The 21,222-nt window shown below is 44.5% G+C and overlaps 2 protein-coding genes across 3 annotated transcripts in view; one reads left to right on the top strand and one right to left on the bottom strand.

Moving 5' to 3' along the window:
- Positions 1-10,657, top strand: part of RGL3 (ral guanine nucleotide dissociation stimulator like 3) — a 98,227-nt gene extending 87,570 nt beyond the window's left edge. The window contains exon 18 of the mRNA XM_089688837.1: positions 1,208-10,657. Within this exon, the coding sequence (XP_089544963.1) occupies positions 1,208-1,302 (95 nt within the window). The 3' untranslated portion in view covers positions 1,303-10,657. The remainder of the gene's footprint in view (positions 1-1,207) is intronic.
- Positions 9,577-20,913, bottom strand: SWSAP1 (SWIM-type zinc finger 7 associated protein 1). Of its 2 annotated transcripts, XM_089688839.1 has the most exons (3): positions 20,604-20,913; positions 15,965-16,221; positions 9,577-9,920 (listed from the first exon to the last, which is right to left on the bottom strand). In XM_089688839.1, the coding sequence occupies exons 1-3, from the start codon at positions 20,874-20,876 to the stop codon at positions 9,905-9,907; spliced, it is 546 nt and encodes a 181-aa protein (XP_089544965.1). In that variant the 5' UTR covers positions 20,877-20,913; the 3' UTR covers positions 9,577-9,904. The 2 variants fall into 2 exon arrangements, with proteins under 2 accessions (XP_089544965.1, XP_089544964.1); XM_089688838.1 differs by lacking the exon at positions 9,577-9,920 and having other exon boundaries at positions 13,052-16,221.
- Between the last annotated feature and the right edge of the window lie 309 nt (positions 20,914-21,222).

The following is a 21,222-nucleotide window of genomic DNA, read 5'->3' as shown; positions in this document are numbered from 1 at the left end:
GTTTCATCTTCAATGCCTTTGCTGATGGAAGGAGGTTTGCACTCAAAATCTCACGATACATGGCCCCATTCATTCTGTCCTGTACATGGATCAGTCGTCCTGGTCCCTTTGCGGAGAAACAGCCAAAAAGCATGATGTTGCCACCCCCATGCTTCACAGTAGGTATGGTGTTCTTTGGATGCAACTCAGCATTCTCTCTCCTCCAAACACGACGAGTTGTGTTTCTACCAAACAGTTCTATTTTGGTTTCATCTGACCATATGACATTCTCCCAATCCTCTTCTGGATCATCCAAATGCTCTCTAGCAAACTTCAGACGGGCCCGGACATGTACTGGCTTAAGCAGGGGGACACGTCTGGCACTGCAGGATCTGAGTCCCTGGCGGCGTAGTGTGTTACTGATGGTAGCCTTTGTTACGTTGGTCCCAGCTCTCTGCAGCTCATTCACTAGATCCCCCGTGTGGTCCTGGGATTTTTGCTCACCGTTCTTGTGATCATTTTGACCCCACGGGGTGAGATCTTGCGTGGAGCCCCAGATCGAGGGAGATTATCAGTGGTCTTGTATGTCTTCCATTTTCTAATTATTGCTCCCACAGTTGATTTGCTCACACCAAGCTGTTTGCCTATTGCAGATTCAGTCTTCCCAGCCTGGTGCAGGTCTACAATTTTGTTTCTGGTGTCCTTCGACAGCTCTTTGGTCTTCACCATAGTGGAGTTTGGAGTGTGACTGTTTGAGGTTGTGGACAGGTGTCTTTGATACTGATAACAAGTTCAAACAGGTGCCATTGATACAGGTAATGAGTGCAGGACAGAGGAGCCTCTTAAAGAAGAAGGTACAGGTCTGTGAGAGCCAGAAATCTTGCTTGTTTGTAGGTGACCAAATACTTATTTTCCACCATAATTTGCAAATAAATTCTTTCCAAATCAGCCAATGTGATTGTCTGGATTTTTTTTCTCATTTTGTCTCTCATAGTTGAGGTCTACCTATGATGCCAATTACAGGCCTCTCTCATCCTTGTAAGTGGGAGAACTTGCACAATTGGTGGCTGACTAAATACTTTTTTGCCCCACTGTAATATAATAATTACAGTCCCATGCCTAAAATGAATATCCTTTATCTACATTTTAAAATATTGTGAATTGACACGTCTTGTAGTTTGTTGGCTTTTTTATGAACTGACACCCAGTCCTTGTACCTGCCTTCCAGAACTGACCATCCCGGACACGGCCAATGTGTACTACGCCATGAACACCTCCGCCAATTATGACTTTGTCCTGAGAAGAAGAGCGAGGGACAGCTGACCTTACACAGCACCATCCGGGGCGAAAGACTGGAGCGTGCCTCCCCCAGCCCAGCAGATATAGTATATACATGATTATTACATGTATCACCAGAGACTGGATCCTCCTCGTATTACACCTGTATTATAATATACAGGATTATTACACACTCCTTACCTAGCCTGCCACTCGAGATCGCGGCCCGGTCATACCACACCCCAGTTATCATAGAATACCATATATTTTTGTAATCACTAGTGTGCTTGTATCAGGATCTATACTGTATTGTGAGGCCCTGCAGTATGTGCACTGAACGTTACCAATCACTTCCACGCAGCTATGGGTATATGTGCAGTCGTGGTATTTGGGCGCATTACTACAACCTCCGAAGTACGGAGGGGAGACCATGAGCCCCCCCATTCTTCACCCCTTGAGCAAGCCGTAAGCTTTAATGTTTTAAACATAAATCACCAGCGCCAAAATTCGTACAAATTAATACTAAATATACAAATGAATGCTGCTGCTCATCAGTGCAAACCCACATCAGTGCAAACCCACATTAAAACAGCGCAAAAAGAAATTTAAATAAATAACACTGCAAAAATATATATATAAAAATATAAGTCCCACTCCAAATTGGTGAGAAAATTAATTATATAATAAAAATTAAAATAAAAAAAAATTATTATTAAAATATAAATATTCTTGAAAGTCCTCCCACCAAAAATAGTGCTCAAAAAATTATACCCCACTCACCAGATCTTGGTGAAAAAATTATTAGTTCCACTCCAAATTGGTGAAAAAATTAAAATCAAAAAAGATCAAAAAAATTATTATTAAAATATAAATATTCTTGAAAGTCCTTCCACCAAAAATAGTGCTCAAAAGATTATACCCCACTCACCAGATATTGGTGAAAAAATTATTAGTCCCACTTCAAATTGGTTAAAAAATTAATTATATAATAAAAATTAAAAAAAGATCAAAAAAATTATTATTAAAAAATATAAATATTCTTGAAAGTCCTGCTACCAAAAATGGTGCTCAAAAAATTATACCACACTCACCAGATATTGGTGAAAAAAAACACCTTTTAGGGCTTTTTTGGGATCCTGGAGGTTGGAGGCTGGCTATATTCTGGTTTGGAGTGGGAGAAATCCAGGATTATCTGGAGGCATTACTGACTGGGTCTAGGATCCCCAAAAAACCCTAAATGGCGTTTTTTTCACCAATATCTGGTGAGTGCCGTATAATTTTTTGAGCATTATTTTTGGTGGAAGCACAATTTATTTCTTTGGGAAGAGGACTTAAGAATATTTATAATATTTTAATAATAATTGTTTTGATCTTTTTTTATTTAAATTTTTATTATATAATTCATTTTTTCACCAATGTGGAGTGGGACTTATAATTTTATATATTTTTTTGCAGTGTTATTTATTAAAATTTCTTTTTGCGCTGTTTTAATGTTTTGTAAGCTTTAATTTACACAGCCATGTGCCAACTCTTGTTAGGCTGATAAAAAAAACCAGGAGAATCCACAAATTCATTTAAATTAACTTCAGCGCTCACTTTTTTTTTTCTTTGGTGCCATAAACTAGACCTAGCTATTGCCTAGGTTGCCTCTATCCTAAGCCACTAGTCGTGCAAGTGAATCCAGCTTTGGGGTCACACTGTATTGTGAGCAATGGCTAGTTTGCTCCCAGACTTGGATTTTTAGTTATTTGCCTCCCTACATCTCTCATACCACCTATGAATACAGAAATCCCAAAAAAGGGAGCTCAGTTGGCCTATACAAGAGGAGACTGGCATCCCTAATGCAGGGGCGGAATGACAACTCATGGGGCCCCTGGGCAATAGGGGATCATGTGGCCCCTCTCACTGACACCAATGATGGGGCACTATCCCTTTCACTGATACCAATGATGGGGCATTATTCCTTCCACTGACACCAATGATGGGGCACTATTCCTTCCACTGACACCAATGATGGGGCACTATTCCTTCCACTGACACCAATGATGGGGCACTATTCCTTCCACTGACACCAATGATGGGGCTCCATTCCTTCCACTGACACCAATGATGGGGCACTATCCCTCCCACTGATACCAATGATGGGGCACTATCCCTCCCACTGACACCAATGATGGGGCACTATCCCTCCCACTGACACCAATGATGGGGCACTATCCCTCCCACTGACACCAATGATGGAGTATTGTTTACTCCCACTGACACCAATGATGGGGCACCATTCCTCTCACTGACACCAATGATGGAGTATTGTTTACTCCCACTAACACCAATGATGGGGTACTATTCCTCCCACTGACACCAATGATGGAGTATTGTTTACTCCCACTAACACCAATGATGGGGCACTATCCCTCCCACTGACACCAATGATGGGGCACTGTTTACTTCCACTGACACCAATGATAGGGCACTAATCCTCCCACTGACACCAATGATGAGTCACTGTTTACTCCCACTGGCATCAATGATTGGGGTACTATTCCTCTCATTTATACCAATGATGAGGCACTATTCCTCTCACTGATACCAATGATGGAGCATTGTTTACTACCAATGATGGGGCACTAGTCAACCCACTGACACCAATGATGGGGCACTATCCCTCCCACTGACACCAATGATGGGCACTGTGTACCCCCAACAACATCAATGATGGGGCACTGTGTACTTCCACTGACACCAATGGTGGGGCACTATACAACCCACTGACACCAATGATGGGGCACTATCCCACCCACTGACACCAATGATGGTACACGATTCCTCTGACTGACGCCAATGATGGGCACGGTTTACTCCCACTGACACCAATGATTGGGGTACTATTCCTCTCATTTACACCAATGATGGGGCACTATTCCTCCCACTGATACTAATGATGGAGTATTGTTTACCACCAATAATGGGGCACTAGTCAACCCACTGATACTAATGATGGGCACTATCCCTCCCATTGACACCAATGATGGGGCACGGTTTACTCCCACTGGCACCAATGATTAGGGCACTATTCCTCACACTGACACCAATGATGGGGTACTATTCCTCACACTGACACCAATGATGGGGTACTATTCCTCACACTGACACCAATGATGGGGCACTATTCCTCCCACTGACACCAACAATGGGGTACTAGTCCTCACACTGACACCACTGATGGGGTACTATTCCTCCCACTGACACCAACAATGGGGTACTAGTCCTCACACTGACACCACTGATGGGGTACTATTCCTCCCACTGACACCAACGATGGGGCACTATTCCCCCCACTGACACCAATGATTGGGGTACTATTCCTCCCACTGACACCAACGATGGGGTACTATTCCTCACACTGACACCAATGATGGGGAATTGTTTACTCCCACTGATGCCAGGGCATTTTCTAACCCCACAGGCCACAGTACCCCCCCCCCTCCCCCAATACCTGAAGGATAGTTAACTAGTCCTTTGTTTAGAAAGTTCGGAGACCCCTGATTTAGAGCAACCCATTTTATTGTGTGAATGGGGGGGGAAAAATGAAATGCCCAAATATTCGATGCGGTCTAAGATCTTGTCAGGGAAATCATCGTTCCGAACTCTGGCACATCTGGTGAATGGCTGAACTTGGCCTTTCATCTGAGCTACTTGTGTCACCCACGTAACTGTTCCATATATTGCTATGGACAATCCACTGAGAACACGACTCTTCAGAACTCAATGTCCGTCCTGTACCACCATTCCCATTGGTGAGGGGAGACCACAAGCACCAGTGAAGAGTAGTAAGGCATCGCTCTCTCCCCGCCACTAGGAGTTCGGTACGATTGTGCTGGATGTTGGACCGGCCAGATCAGGAGCCTCTTGTTACTGTTGGAAATACCTGGGCTCTAGCAACCCAACAACACCTGCTATTGCTGTAATACAATTGAGAAAATCGATTGATTGCTATGACGAATATAGACACGATCAGTCCCAATAGGTCAGTACAAAGAGGAATAAGGATTCTGCAAAGTGCAGTGATCCATAATAACAAATCATGTGTTAAACCAGACTTATGCAGGACATATATGGGTCGAAATCCGAACAATTTTTCATCCAAAAATCGAAAACATTGTTCGCTCGGTAATCCGATGGTGCCATCAATGATTTCAAAAATCGGCCAACCAAGTCATAAAGTTCCCCCCATATAACAGGCGAAACTTCTGTTCCTTCCAGGTCACGGCTCATGCGCATATTCTTTTCGGAAAAACAATCGTAGGATTTGACCATCATTGAGTCAAAAATCCGTCGTTTTTCACGAATTTTCCAACGTGCCCGATCACCTAAAAGGGGAGGAACCACAAAAATCGGCCGATGCCATTGACCCCGCGAACAGAGCGACACATGGCCGATTATTCTTAGGTCTGATTTTCAGACAAAAAATTGTTTGAATTTGAACCCATGTATGGCCGGCCTTACTTTCAAATGATCAGCTGAACCTATGTTAGCAGTCTTGGTGAAATATATAGAGTAAATAGAAGGGCTCAGATACGTACCTTTAGGGTCCTTTCACACAGTCGTTCTGTTTTTTTTTCCTTCAGTTATGCTTTTTCAAAGAAAAAATGGATGCGTTTACATCAGTTTTTTCATCTGTTTTTCATCCGTTTACATTAGTTGACATCCGTTTTTCATCTGTTTACATTAGTTTACATCCGTTTACGTCCGTTTTTTTCATCTGTTTACATCAGTTTTTTCATCTGTTTTTCATCCGTTTTTCATCTGTTTGCATCCATCATTCGTCCTTTCTGGGGTTTTTTGCAGAAGAAAAATAGGCCTCTTTCACACGGGAGTTCCGTATGTCCGTTTTTTATCTGTCCGTTTACGGATGAAAAACAGACACCCATGTATTTCTATGGACTTGCGGATGTAAACAGATGAACATCTTTTTACATCCGTTAATGTCCGCATTGGTTTTTTTTGAACGGAAGAAAACCCTATTTTTCTTCTGCAAAAAACCCCGAAATAGACTAAAATAGATGTAAACGGACCAAAAACAGATGTAAACGGATCTAAACTGATGAAAAACGGATGTAGACCAATGTAAATGGGTGAAAAATGGATGTAAGCTCATCCGTTTTTTCTTTGAAAAATGTGACTAAACTGAAGAAAAATAATGGAACGCCTGTGTGAAAGGACCCATAGGGTTTCCTTCCGTTAATGTCCGCATCTGTTTTTTGAATGGAAGAAAACCCTATTTTTTTCCGCAAAAAACCCCAGAAGGGACGAAAACAGATGTAAAGGGACCAAAAACGGATGTTAACGGATCTAAACGGATGTAAATGGATGAAAATTGGATATAAACGGATGAATAAACAGATGTAAACGGATGTAAACCAATGTAAATGGATGAAAAATGGATGTAAGCTCATTCTTTGGAAAAACGTGACTGAACTTAAGAAAAAAAATGGAACGCCCGTGTGAAAGGAATCATAGGGTTTTGTTCCGTTAATGTCCGTATTCTTTTTTTGAAGGGAAGAAAACCCTATTTTGTGCAGCAAAAAAACATGGAACAGACGAAAACAGATGTAAACGGACCAAAAACAGATCTAAACCGATGTAAACGGATGAAAAATGGATGTAAACATGGATGTAAATGGATGAAAGCTCATCCCTTTTTTCTTTGAAAAAAACGTGACTGAACTAAAGAAAAAAAATGGAAAGCCCGTGTGAAAGGACCCATAGGGTTTTGTTCCGTTAATGTCCACATCCGTTTTTTTTAATGGAAAAAACCCTATTTTTCTTCTGCAAAAAACCCCGGAATGGATGAAAAAAGATGTAAACGGACCATAAACGGATGTAAACGGATAAAAACGGATGTAAACGGATGAAAAACGGATGTAAACGGATGAAAAACTGATAAAAAAACAGATGAAAGCTCATCTGTTTTTTTTCTTTGAAAAAACATGACTGAACTGAAGAAAAGAAAATGGACCGCCCGTGTGAAAGGACCTATAGGGTTTTCTTCCGTTCAAAAAAAAAATGAATGTTAATGGATGCGGACATTACCGGATGTAAAAAGATGTTCATCCGTTTACATCCGCAAGTCCATAGAAATACATGGGTGTCTGTTTTTCATCCGTAAACGGACAGTTGAAAACGTACATACAAAACACTAGTGTGAAAGAGGTCTAATAGGAGAAAATGCCATTGCAGGTTCCCTCCAGTGCCATTCACATGATTAAAGCCTAGGCGATTGATTGTTATGGATTACTACACTTGTGGGGGTTATTTACTAAAACTGCCTGGTACAAAATCTGGTGCAGCTCTGCATAGAAACCAATCAGCTTCCAGGTTTGTTGTCAAAGCTTAATTGAACAAGTTGACGTTAGAAGCTGATTGGCCGCCATGCACAGCTGCACCAGATTCTGAATGCTCCAGTTTTAGTAAATACACCCCTGTGATTCCTTGAATTGTCTCGCGGACTTAACATTTTTTTTTTGTTTTCATGATTTTCTATGCGGTTTTCCACAATATATACGCACATCACCGAGCTGTACAATGTGTGGCGGTGGTCAGCTTGGCTCGCCAGGACAGGAGATTTAGAGGCTGCAAAACAATGAAGGCTTTTGCTGCTTATGACATTTCAGAGATTGACCAAGTAACCAAAGGTGGGCAAGACACCAGCTGAGCTGTACAGAGCGAAACCAGTTGGATACGTCATCATCTAACCTGTAATAGGAATCTGATTGGTGGCTAAAGGCAACACCTTCATTGACCTTTTCTACCAGTTTGTGCCATTAAGGAACACAGTTTACAGGTTGAATTTATAAAATATTCGTTGCGTGAATGTCAGACGCCTTCATGCCAACTGAACGAAACATCACCGTAACGTGTACAGATTAGTGTCTGTATCATGAGTTCCGTGTAGCACACGGGTGTCAAACTGGTGGCCCTCCAGCTGTTGCCAAACTGAATGGTCCCGTAGTCTTCTGGTCCTGTCACATGTCCCAGAAGACTACAGGGGGGGGACAACTTCCGCTTCTGATCGCCAGGCCACGGGTGTCAAACTGGCGGCCCTCAAGCTGTTGCCAAACTGAATGGTCCCGTGGTCTCCTGGGACCCGTCACGTGTCCCAGAAGACTACGGGGAGGGAGGACAACTTCCACTTCTGATCGCCTAGGCCACGGGTGTCAAACTGGTGGCCCTCCAGCTGTTGCCAAACTGAATGGTCCCGTAGTCTTCTGGGACCTGTCACGTGTCCCAGAAGACTACGGGGAGGGAGGGGGAGACCACGGGTGTCAAACTGGCGGCTCTCCAGCTGTTGCCAAACTGAATGGTCCCATAGTCTCCTGGGACCGGTCACGTGTCCCAGAAGACTACGGGGGAGGACAACTTCCGCTTTTGATCGCCTAGGCCACGGGTGTCAAACTGGCGGCCCTCCAGCTGTTGCCAAACTACAAGTCCCATGAGGCATTGCAAGATTAACAGTTACAAGCATGACTCCCAAAGGCAGAGGCATGATGGGACTTGTAGCAGATGGAATGAGGGAACTATCCTGCATTTTGTCATTAGACAGAACTGATGATACAGGAATTGTTCTCTTAGAAAAACGACAGATGTTTCGTTCAGTTTCCACGAATGCTTCTGACATTTGTGCAACAATAATTTGAATAACTAGATCCCTCACCCTAGGTTCACATCTGTGCGCTGGTGCCGCTGTGGATTCGCAAGAAAATTCGTGCAGCCGCACCACTTGTACAGAGAATCGCAGACCCACGGGCTGGTGCCATTAGTTCTAATGTCACGCCGCCCGCACTGGAAAACTAACCATACTGGGAACCGAGGTGCCCGTGCGGGCTGCGTTTTCCAAAGAAGTGCAGGGACTTCTTCCCTGCGTGTCACAGGTACGGGAGTCCATTCAAATGAATGGGCTCTCGTGCAAAACGTGGCCCGCACGGCCGCATAGATGTGAAACAGGGGTAAGAGTGGGTTGCCACAAGAACAAAGGCAAACGCCATTTGGGGTGTTCAAGGAAAACGTGCAAATGGCAGTAAATCATAGCAGCAGATTTCAGTTTACAGAATCCAGATCACGTAGGATACATTTCTGATTGGCCGCTAGCGGTAACGATGACAGATTTGCACCCCGTCATTGGTCGCTGCACAGCTTTCCTGATCAACCAGCACATTATACAATTATGTAAATATATAATTTCCAACTAAATACATTCTGAGTCAAAAAGACACTCAGGGCTGCTGCTTAATGCAGTTAATAATAAAAAAAAAATATTAGCCTTTTGCATGCATGTATTAGATTTTTTTTTTTGTTACATTTTCTTCTTAGGGTGTTCCACCACAAATTCAAATTTCACACCAACCTCAGAACATTCCATAAATCGTCTCCATGTCCCCTGTTTTGTTGGAGCTGAGAATAGTAACTATATATTTAATAGAGCGCCACCTACTGATGAAACCCGGTGCTGTGCCCTGACATGAGAACTCTTTGTGACCATTCTTGTATCTCGAAGATTGCATCTGTGTTACCGTCTGTGGAGAGGGATGAGTGGAGGTAGGTATGTTGCAAGCCATCCTGTAATGATCAAAGTTTTCCCCGAAATCTGTCAGGTTGGTCTGCATCTGCCGATAGATATGAGATTGTCAGCCAGATCAATTGATCTCATAGGACAGATTTGAAGGGAAATCCTAGTGTTATTCTAACGTTTACTTGAATTTGGCGTTTAATGTGTTTTCTTTTTCACAATTGTTATACTATGTTGCGTCACAATGCCACAAATGTGTACTTTCTTACACTAATTGCTGTCTGGGTGAGCGAAGATGGACAAATATGTCCAAAGATGATAGGCATCTATCCATTCCCGTACAACTCATCTATGTGCTGGAACCCAGGGCTATTCTTGTCGATGGTAACATTGGTGCACGCTGGGTGCTTTGTTCATTTCCTCTGCTCCACAGCAGAATAAAAGACCAAGTCTGCAATCCAGGGGATATACAAACTTGGGCATTTGTCAATTTTTTATTTATTCTGGAAAACCCATTTAACATCTGTTCTCATGGGCATCGTGACCAATCTTTTTTGTAACTGTGCATACTCTTAGGTCTTATGTAACTGGGACCACTTATTGCAACTGATAAGGTGCAGAAACAGTAGGTGACGGCATTTTACAAAGATTAGAAAAATCGGGGACTGTCATGTATTTTAAGTTCTTTTGTTTTGTCTATTTAAAATGTCATGAAGACCAAATAACATGAGCACTAATAATGCAATGATTGATGACCTATAAAAAGGAATTTCATGTCTGAGAAATGTGACCACTAACTTAAGTCATGCAATAAAAAAAGCACTTTAATATCAATGATGAGTCTTTATGAGTTGTGGGGTAAGAAAACATAACCTATCCATTCACTAGAGACCGGTGATATCACCGAGACCTTCATATTCATGAGAACACAGCCTATCCATTCACTAGAGACCAGTGATATCACCGAGACCTTCATATTCATGAGAACACAGCCTATCCATTCACTAGAGACCGGTGACATCACCGAGACCTTCATATTCATGAGAGCACAGCCTATCCATTCACTAGAGACCGGTGACATCACCGAGACCTTCATATTCATGAGAACACAGCCTATCCATTCACTAGAGACCAGTGATATCACCGAGACCTTCATATTCATGAGAACACAGCCTATCCATTCACTAGAGACCGGTGACATCACCGAGACCTTCATATTCATGAGAACACAGCCTATCCATTCACTAGAGACCGGTGACATCATTGAGACCTTCATATTCATGAGAACACAGCCTATCCATTCACTAGAGACCGGTGACATCACCGAGACCTTCATATTCATGCGAGCACAGCCTATCCATTCACTAGAGACCGGTGACATCACCGAGACCTTCATATTCATGAGAACACAGCCTATCCATTCACTAGAGACCGGTGACATCACCGAGACCTTCATATTCATGAGAACACAGCCTATCCATTCACTAGAGACCGGTGACATCACTGAGACCTTCATATTCATGAGAACACAGCCTATCCATTCACTAGAGACTAGTGACATCACTGAGACCTTCATATTCATGAGAACACAGCCTATCCATTCACTAGAGACTAGTGATATCACCGAGACCTTCATATTCATGAGAACACAGCCTATCCATTCACTAGAGACCGGTGACATCACCGAGACCTTCATATTCATGAGAACACAGCCTATCCATTCACTAGAGACCGGTGACATCACCGAGACCTTCATATTCATGAGAGCACAGCCTATCCATTCACTAGAGACCGGTGACATCACCGAGACCTTCATATTCATGAGAACACAGCCTATCCATTCACTAGAGACCAGTGATATCACCGAGACCTTCATATTCATGAGAACACAGCCTATCCATTCACTAGAGACCGGTGACATCACCGAGACCTTCATATTCATGAGAACACAGCCTATCCATTCACTAGAGACCGGTGACATCATTGAGACCTTCATATTCATGAGAACACAGCCTATCCATTCACTAGAGACCGGTGACATCACCGAGACCTTCATATTCATGCGAGCACAGCCTATCCATTCACTAGAGACCGGTGACATCACCGAGACCTTCATATTCATGAGAACACAGCCTATCCATTCACTAGAGACCGGTGACATCACTGAGACCTTCATATTCATGAGAACACAGCCTATCCATTCACTAGAGACTAGTGACATCACTGAGACCTTCATATTCATGAGAACACAGCCTATCCATTCACTAGAGACTAGTGATATCACCGAGACCTTCATATTCATGAGAACACAGCCTATCCATTCACTAGAGACCGGTGACATCACCGAGACCTTCATATTCATGAGAACACAGCCTATCCATTCACTAGAGACCAGTGACATCACAGACCTTCATATTCATTAAACCACAGCCTATTCATCCACTAGAGATTGTTGACATCACCGAGACCTAGGTGAGGAAGGAGGTTCCCGACGAAATTAGAAACCACAGGAAGGCAGGTGCCTGGAGTGTCTCCTCTCACCTGTAGAGTTCAGCCAGCTCCTAGGCCTCACCCTGGGCTGCCCTCCCTACAGGGCACAGTCAGGTCACTTTTGGCCCTCGGGCAGAGCCGATGCTCATTGTCGGCTCCATTTTCCTGGCCAGCCAATCGGACAAGCTGCTGTCCCCAGCTCCCCTCCTGATTGGGGGTGGTAAGCTCAAGCCAATGGAGAGAGAGGCTGCCCAATAAAGGAGCTCAGTGGGTGGCTGCTCGAGGAGTTGCTCACACCTGGTGGCAACGGTGGATGGGCTGGCGGGAGCTCAGTTGCCGGAACACGATTTGTCAAGCCCTGTCTGTACTAATTTTCATTTCCATATTGTATTTTCATTATTTCTAGCCTACTATTAATGTGAATGATCTTGAAGTTTGTAAACTTACTTGGTGAAGATCCTCACACATTTACTTCCTTAAATTCTGTAACACATAGTCCCTATGCCCTGTAAGTAGGCACTGCTGTGTCACACATTTCACAGAGCCCGTCTTCTGATATACAGAGGAGAAGTTTCAGGAGTAAGTACAAAAATCACTGCTTGCAGGCAGCAAGGTACCATGAGACATGTAACCCTTAGAAATTAGACAACAGAGGAGAAGCTGCAAAGCAACCATGGAATTCAGGAAGTTGTGGAAAGAGACGGCCGGGAGACAAGAAGCACTCACAACATGAAAGAAGACTTTTCTAGTAAGTTTATATTAAATTGTCAAATACAACTATTGTTTGTATTGTTACTATAATGCTGATAAAATTAAAGTGTATGCTGTGACCATAGAATTCATTTAAACAAGTTTTACATTTCTAATCCTTCCATGCAAATAACTTTTTTTTCAGAATTTCATAATGATATAAATGGCATAAAGCAGTACAAAATATGTTTAATATAGAAAAAAAGTGCAACATTTTACACTACATCAATGCAGAATATTTTTCCCTTAATCTTTAGGGCTCATGTACACTGCAGCTGATAAACTCACATTTATGAGCTCATCAGCATTTTTTTCAGCAGCTCCTGAACTCTCCCTAATGTTTTCCTATGTGTCCATAAGTACACAGAGTCGTTTACAGTCATTTGAGTTTACAGTCGTTTCTTTGAATGCAGAAAACTTGCGTTCAGCAGTCAATATTATCAGCGTTTCAAACGCAAAACGCTTGTAAACGCGGCAAATCGCGTTTATAAATTTTTTATAACTCTTCCAGTTCCCAATGGTGTCCAGTGCCTTTTTTCATCATGAAAAATGCATGCAAAGCATTTTCAAGGTACTCAGATAGACAAAACACTGAACACAGGATGTTCCTATCAAGCTTGTCACACATTGTAATGACCAATTCACACCGCAGGCTTTCCCACCCCTGGAAACAAAAGATATGTTAATGCCTATTCCTCATGAAGACCCCCTGCTAGATGACCTTAATGACTCCCTCCACCAGACACCTTTCCCACCCTTGGAAAAAAAGGAAATGTTAATGAGCAACTCCCACCTAATTATCTCAACACATACTGCTGTCTCTGCTTCTGCTGTATTTCTCTGAAACAGTCTGAAATAGTTAATAATTTATCACTTTTCAGTGAATTCTGGGCATTTGGGAGGTTCTTCTGTGCTTATCTTTCAAAAACGCACATAAATGAAAAACGCACATAAACGCGGTATACAAACGCGGCTAAACAGACTTTTTTTAACCTACGTTTTCCAGCAGTTTCCATCGTTCAGAAATGTCCTGTGTACAAGGGGCCTTAAAGTGGAATTGCATGCTATTGCCTAACAAAGCCTAAACCTGATCCCATCGCCCTTCTAAATCCTTTTCTAACTACCCTGTGAAAGGAAGATGCTTATACTTACCTCTTCTGAGGGCCCTTCGGTCTGGTCATGTGATCGACTCTTAGCAGACAGGTTCAGGGAAAAGGAGGGACAACCGACAAGAGATGCCCTACAGTAAGCCTATGGAGCGCCCTCAGAATAGGTAAGTATAAGCATCTTCCTTTCACAGGGTAGTTAGTCTAGGATTTAGAAGGAGGTGGGAGCAGGTTTAAGCAGAGTTAGGCAATAGCCTAAAAAAATAAATAAATAAATAAAAAAAATATAGGTAACGTGTAGAATAGTCTATCGAAAATATTTATTAAAGTGGTAAAATACAAGGTCATCTTATTGGGTGCAGGACCCTTCCCACTGTAAACATTGCTGCCTCATAATACTGCAAAAAATGTACCTGTAAGGCCTCTTTCACACGAAGGGTCTGATCAGGCCCACCTGTCAGTTTTTCAGGCAGACCTGATTGGACCCTCCATGCACCCGTATGGACCGGCGGGTGTAAACGGTCTTGCACCCGCCTACCTCCAATCCGATCCATTACCCTCCATCTAGGCGGATCAGATAAGAGGGAACAGTCAGCCTGGGGATCAGTGGACAGTCAGCCTGTCCGTTTAAAGTGGAGAGGGCTGCTCCAGCCACTTCATCCAGTCAAGGGAGGACTTTCCTTCCTCTGAACTGCCCTAGAAAGAAGTGTCAGCCGCTCACCTGAGGATAGATGAATATAGTGTATATTTATTGATCCATAGGACACACAAAACACCAGGACATGAATACAGGACCTGTCAACGCGTTTCACACGATTTTCTGCTTAATCAGCTGTGCGTCCTATAGATCAATAAATATACACTATATTCATCCATCCTCCGGAGTGCGGCTGACCCTTGTGTTGTATCGTGTGTGGTGGCGAGCCAGAGCCTTCACCTGTCGTGGACTGATCTGGATTGTTTGCCTGAGTGGTATATCTCTGTTCTTTGGATTCTGAACTGCCCTAGCCTGGGGTGTGTTATAGGTTGGGGGGTTATTATCAAGGGGGAAAGCTGCAGTGAGCTAGGAGAGCTGTACTGGGAGGAGAGGGTGGTAGGGTCTGTCCTAACGTTCTTCCTATGCGTCCCCAATACTGACCCCCACCAGGAAAAAAAATATTATACATTTATATGGTTCTGATCCTGGGGAATGCAGAGCAGCACAAATCTTGCAAGACACAATAGAATGGAATGTCTTCTTGCGAGATTTAGGGTACTCATAGCATCTCCCTATTCCTATGTGGAGCCATCTAATTCCCCCCAAAAAATTAAATTTGTTAAGTCAACACTGTACAGAACATCCACAGAAACAACCGACTTATCCTGTGATTGTCTCTCTCTGCTCTTCCTAGCAAATTTTCTCTTAAAACAATGGAACCGATCGTATTGTTTTATCTAGCAGAGCTTCCCACTTAACACTCAGGAAGTGACTGGAATGCAGACGTGTGCCTGTTACTTTCTAGGAAGCAGAAGGCAACACTAATGAGGTTTGCTCAAATCTTTCAATTCATACAATGGTTCTGAAGAGCAATTTCATTTAGTAATAAAGGAAAATACTGCAGGCTACGTTTTGTCCTTAGCCTCACTGTTGGATGATTTGTCCTCTTGGGAACCAGTAAAGGAGATCCTTAGACTTCCATCATGTTTCACATATAGATCCCACTGCAGGTGTGGAGAAGTAAAGCTGACCCTAAACTGTCTCTCCTCAGTCTGTGCCGCCGTGACAGGATAGAGCAGACACTGGTTTGGAAAGTACCTTTCTATAGCAGTAAATGCACCATCTGACCCTTCAGAGTTGGGCACGGCTGAAACTATAAGGCCGCAGCGGAGATGGGATACCGAGTCCAGCATGAGAGCAGATATATGAGCTCCATCTGTAAGGCTGCCAGTGGACGCTAGATATCTCTCTAGACCATCAACCAGGATCAGCGATGGGGATGGAGATGCTACATGGAGAGAGGAGAAGAAATGAAGCAGCTCCCTCAGTGATGGCGGGTACACAAATCGGATTTGCTGCAAAAACAGACAGAGAAGGGTTTAAAAAAAATGGTTAATAACCAACATAAAAATACAACTAAAATAAGCGACCATTATATTTTCAGAGCCAGTTCTTATACTTTTACACTACAGACTCCCTTTCTTCCTATTCAAAACCCCTTCTGATCATCTGTTGTAAATTAGATATAAACCCCTAACATTGACATTTATATTGTGTGAATTAAACAATTGCCCCTTTGAAGAAGTTAATATGACGTAACACGTAGGGCAGAGCTGATCTAAACCCCTAACTGGATGACATTTATATTGTGTGCATCAAACAATTGCCCCTTTGAAGATGTTAATATGACGTAACACGTAGGGCAGAGCTGATCTAAACCCCTAACTGGATGACATTTATATTGTGTGCATCAAACAATTGCCCTTTGAAGAAGTTATGACGTAACACGTAGGGCAGAGCTTCCTACACATTTGTCCAGAGTGGAGGTGTTTTCCGTTTGATGTCCAGCACCCACAAACCATCCCAGGTTCAGACAGCATCATATATAATTGTTTGGGGTTTTTTTCGTTCAAAATTAGTTATTTTAATAATCTTTATAATGCATTTTCTCCAGCATTAGCTGAATGCCAATGCTCTGAATTGGCTTCCGACACTGATGAAGATGGATCAAGCCTGCACAACCATGTTGGCATGGCTGCGTATGGTGTCCTACAACAGGAAGTGTCTGTCTGTCCAAGACCTTCTTGGTAGGATCACCAGATTCCTTTTAGGGCCTGTTCACACTTCGCATATAACATGCCATCTGTGGAATTTATTAAAAAAGGTCATGGGGTCTCAGGGTCACCCACCCACACCAGCATACCTGTCAAACTAGGGATGAGCAGCTGTGTCTGTGCAGCCAGTTTCCCCATAGACTCGAATGTGCTGCATCCATGCAGCACCTGGTGGCTCAAGCAAATTAAAAATGGAACTTCACTCTCTCAATCAAAATTGACTATTATTTTCAATCCTTGTTCTGCTAGCATTAGTAAATAGATATGTACTCCTTTTAAACTTTTTTTTCTACATTTCTTCAGTTACTTCCTGGTTTCCGTGCCTAGGAAAATGATGTCATACATCCCAGGAGTCTTCAGGAGGGACTTTCTCAGCTACGCACACCTCTTGCCTGCATACCTGAAATGAGGGTAGATGGATTCCAGCATGTAAATGCTACATGAATCATCTGCCCATCCTCAAAATGGCCATGTCCAGAAAAGCTAGGGGGTGTTTTTCAATGTGATTTCTCAGCAAAATAAAATATGGAGACATGAATAGATGGGTAAGTTTGCTTTAAATATTAAACAGAAATAGTCTTTTTGGTTTGTAATGCTCAGATGAGGTGTAGTTCTGCCTTAAACACATGGCTCCTCTACTACACCCATGTGAATGAAGTCTTAACCACTTGCCAACCGCGCTATAGCTGAATGACGGCTACAGTGCGGCTACATCGCGGTTGTTCAGTTCTGGGAGGGTGTCATATGACGTCCTCCCAGAACACACCCTCCCGTGCGCCCCCGGGGGCATGCACCTGGCGATCTCCGTGATCGCTGTGTCCTAAGGACACAGCTGATCTCAAGATGTGCTAAAAGGCCAATCACAGCGGCCTTTTACCACGTGATCAGCTGTGCCCAATGACACAGCAGATCACCGGTAAATGCAGTTGCCGGTTATTGGCTAAACTTTCCTCACGCTGTCACAGAGTGCAAGTCTTTGGGCATGTAGAAGATGCATGGAAACACCTGTTCCATCTTAAAGCGGAGTTTCAGCTGAAAAAAACAAAACAAAAAAAAAACTCAGCAGCTACAAAACCTGTAGCTGCGGACTATCAAAACATAGACACTTACCTGTCCCTCGGTCCAGCAGTCCTCACTGCCACTGGTTTCACCGGCCGTCTTCTCTCCCTGGCGCCGGTATCTTCAGTGTGGGCACCCGGCTGTGACAGCTTGCGGCTTCACAGCCGGGTGCCCACTGAGCATGTGCGAGAAGTGCTGCGCTTTGTGACTGGCCCTGTAGTCTTCTGGGACCCATGTCAGGGGTCCCAGAAGACTACGGGGAGGGAGGGGGGAGGACAACTTCCGCTTCCGATCACCTAGGCGATCGCAGCAGAAGTGGGAGTGGGTACCTGTCAAGTTCGGGTACCCGCTCCCCAAAGGTGCCAATCCTTAATGGGGAGCGGGGGATAAGGGCTTAATGCGGACCTTCCCCGTTTGGGTGGAGCTCCGCTTTAATTTGAGGAGCCCTGAATGCAGACAAGGTGCACACCAGTCAAGTCACAGCGATCACCCATATCGTCGGAGCTGCTGTGTCCCCATATGGGCTGCCTGCATGCAGCAACAGCCACCTAAACATGGTGTATGGGCCTCAGGCAGCCTAACAAAAATGAACGGGCTGTCTTGCACCTTAGCGGCCCAGAAATTGGACCTGCACAATTTTTGACAGTGCAACACTTTTTAGCAAGGTGCATTGTGGAACCATTCTGAATTTATAGCATTGCAAGTAGCATGTGGTGCCTGGTGTTGTGGTAACATGCGTGTTCCCACAAGGGGATAGTATGAAGGGGGCTAGAGCTTGGTGGGGACCATGAGGGGTAACAAACTGTATAGAAGTCATGTTATCCAGGAGCACACCCCTCACACAACTCTCTGGAGGAAGGCTACTTTCACATTTCTCTAGCAAAATCGCAGTAAAAATGCATATTTGCAGCATTTCAGATTGGTTTCCAGTGCGTTTTCTCGTTGTCTGCACCTGTGAAAATGGACAAGTGACTCAAAAATGCAAGTTGCAGTGCATTTTCCATTCATTTCAGTGGGGAGCTGCGTTTTGGGTGCAGTTTTCAAAATGGCACCAAAGATGCAGCACGGACGACTTGTCAAAACGCAGCACAGTGGTGTGAACAGTCCCATAGGATTTATAAGGAAACTTTTTTTGGAAGGTAAAAACGCACCAGCGTGAAAGGGCCCTTACACCCCAGTCACACGGATCCCGACTTTGAAATTGTGCAACTTACAGTGAACTCGCACGATTTCAAAGCCGAATGTCATGTCGATTTGAGGTGCGATTTGCAAGACATCTGACACAGTTGTCTATGCAAATCGTACCAAAAGTAACGCATGCACTACTTTAGGAATCGGCGCAGCTCCTACCAAGTCAGAACCGCACCGAAAGGACCGCTGTAATTTCTGACAATCGGGTGCGACTTGGCATGGGATTTGCAAGACATCTGACACAGTTGTCTATGCAAATCGCACCAAAAGTAAAGCATGCACTACTTTAGGAATCGTCACAGCTCCGACCAAGTCAGAACCGCACCGAAAGGACCGCTGTAATTTCAGACAATTGGGTGCGACTTGGGGATTTGCAAGTCGCATGGCATGCAAATTGCATGCCAAGTCGCACCCAGTGGACTTAGGCTACATTCACACCGGAGATTAACACCAAAATTGTAGCGGCAGTTCCTGCTGTGGCTCTCAGTGGGTAGGTATAGCCGCCGGTCCCCTTCATTATAATGACAGGTCGCCTGCAGCTATTCTCGTCTCCGTGAACAGCCGATTGCTGCTGGATGCAAAGTACGTCCAGCAGGGATTACGGCAGCTAATAGCTGGCTGTACGGCCACTGACAACCTGTCTTTATAGTGAACAGGGCCAGCGGCTGCACCTACCCGCTGTGAGCCGCAACAGGTGTCTGATTCCTGCTGCTGCTATTTGCTAATCTGTAGCCTTAGGCCCCATTCACACGTGTGCCACGCGATGCATATTTTACCGCATTTATCATTGCGACAGCATGGGCCTGCCCAGTCACACTAGGCGTAGCGCGCGTACCCGCACACTTCATTTTTTGCAGTTTCCTTGTATAGAGCAGCCGTAACAATGACAAACGCTCCAAAAGAAGCCCCCACACCGTTTCAGGCATCCAGCTTCACGCGTTTTACGTGCAGCAAAAACACGCCTGCTACCTGCGTTGGGAATACAGTTACCGGCACCGCCAGCTCGATGTTGTTTGCTGCACATTTTTGGAAAAATGCGTTTTTGTACATTTCGGGAGGTGCAGGTGTGACTGGGGCCTAAATGGGTGGCCCTACACGCAACAGACGTGCCAAAGTAGCTTGTTTTTGCGGTTTTACCTGCATTGGGGTGTCATTAGGAATTAATGACACCACAAGCGCGATAAGCGTTATTCACACGTTTCCAGAAACATGTATTTTGGGGGTTCGTTCCTGGTTCACCAAATGAGGCCTAACGGACTGGAATGAGTGACCCCAATCTGTATCCAGGTCTCCATGCTGGAGAGGCGTTGCTATGGAAATATAAACAGGAAGTCATGTCCAGAGCCCAGGCCGCCCCCCCAAGCGGTGTGCACCTTCAGGATGAGGGGATCCCGGGCCGCCCTCCCTCCTCTGGGCATTTCTTGCAGAGGCTCCCGGGCCAGGAAGACCACCGGTCCCGCTCCCTCCTCTGCAGCCAGCACCGCCGCCATAAACAGCAGGCCGCTCTTCCGGGAGCCCGGGGGGCCCAGCAACAGCACCGGAGCCCCGAAGCCTGCCATGTTCACACCCCCGAGCTCCGGCTGTACCGACTCGCCCAGCTCTGAGAACACCCGAAACAACAGAGCGGACATTGGGCCTCCCAGCATGCTCTGCGAGCCGCCATGTGTGCGGGCCAAGCCTCGCTGTGGGGAAGGCCTCTGATTTGTGGAAAGTCTGCCTCGTGGGCGTGGTGATACGGCTTCTGTGATTTCACTGGTGGATTCGTGAGTTCTGTCAAAACCTTGTATGTGTTATATTGAAACAAAGTGTCAAGAAAGGAGAGATCTGATTGGAGGAGCTGAGAATTCAAAACAAAAGAGAGGAATCGGAGCAATCAGGAGATCAACAATGTATACAATGTATAGACAGCCATCGCTTACCTGGCACCACAGCCACCTTCAAGAGGAAATTTTATCATGCCTAAGTCCTGGATCACACCAAATGCGATTTCAA

This window comes from Staurois parvus, unplaced genomic scaffold (genome assembly GCF_062004578.1).
Source record: "Staurois parvus isolate SC_StPar_1 unplaced genomic scaffold, SC_StPar_1.0 ptg000456l, whole genome shotgun sequence".
NCBI lineage: Eukaryota > Metazoa > Chordata > Amphibia > Anura > Ranidae > Staurois > Staurois parvus.
Note: the sequence above shows the minus strand (reverse complement) of the source record. Positions and strands in the feature narration are given on the sequence as shown.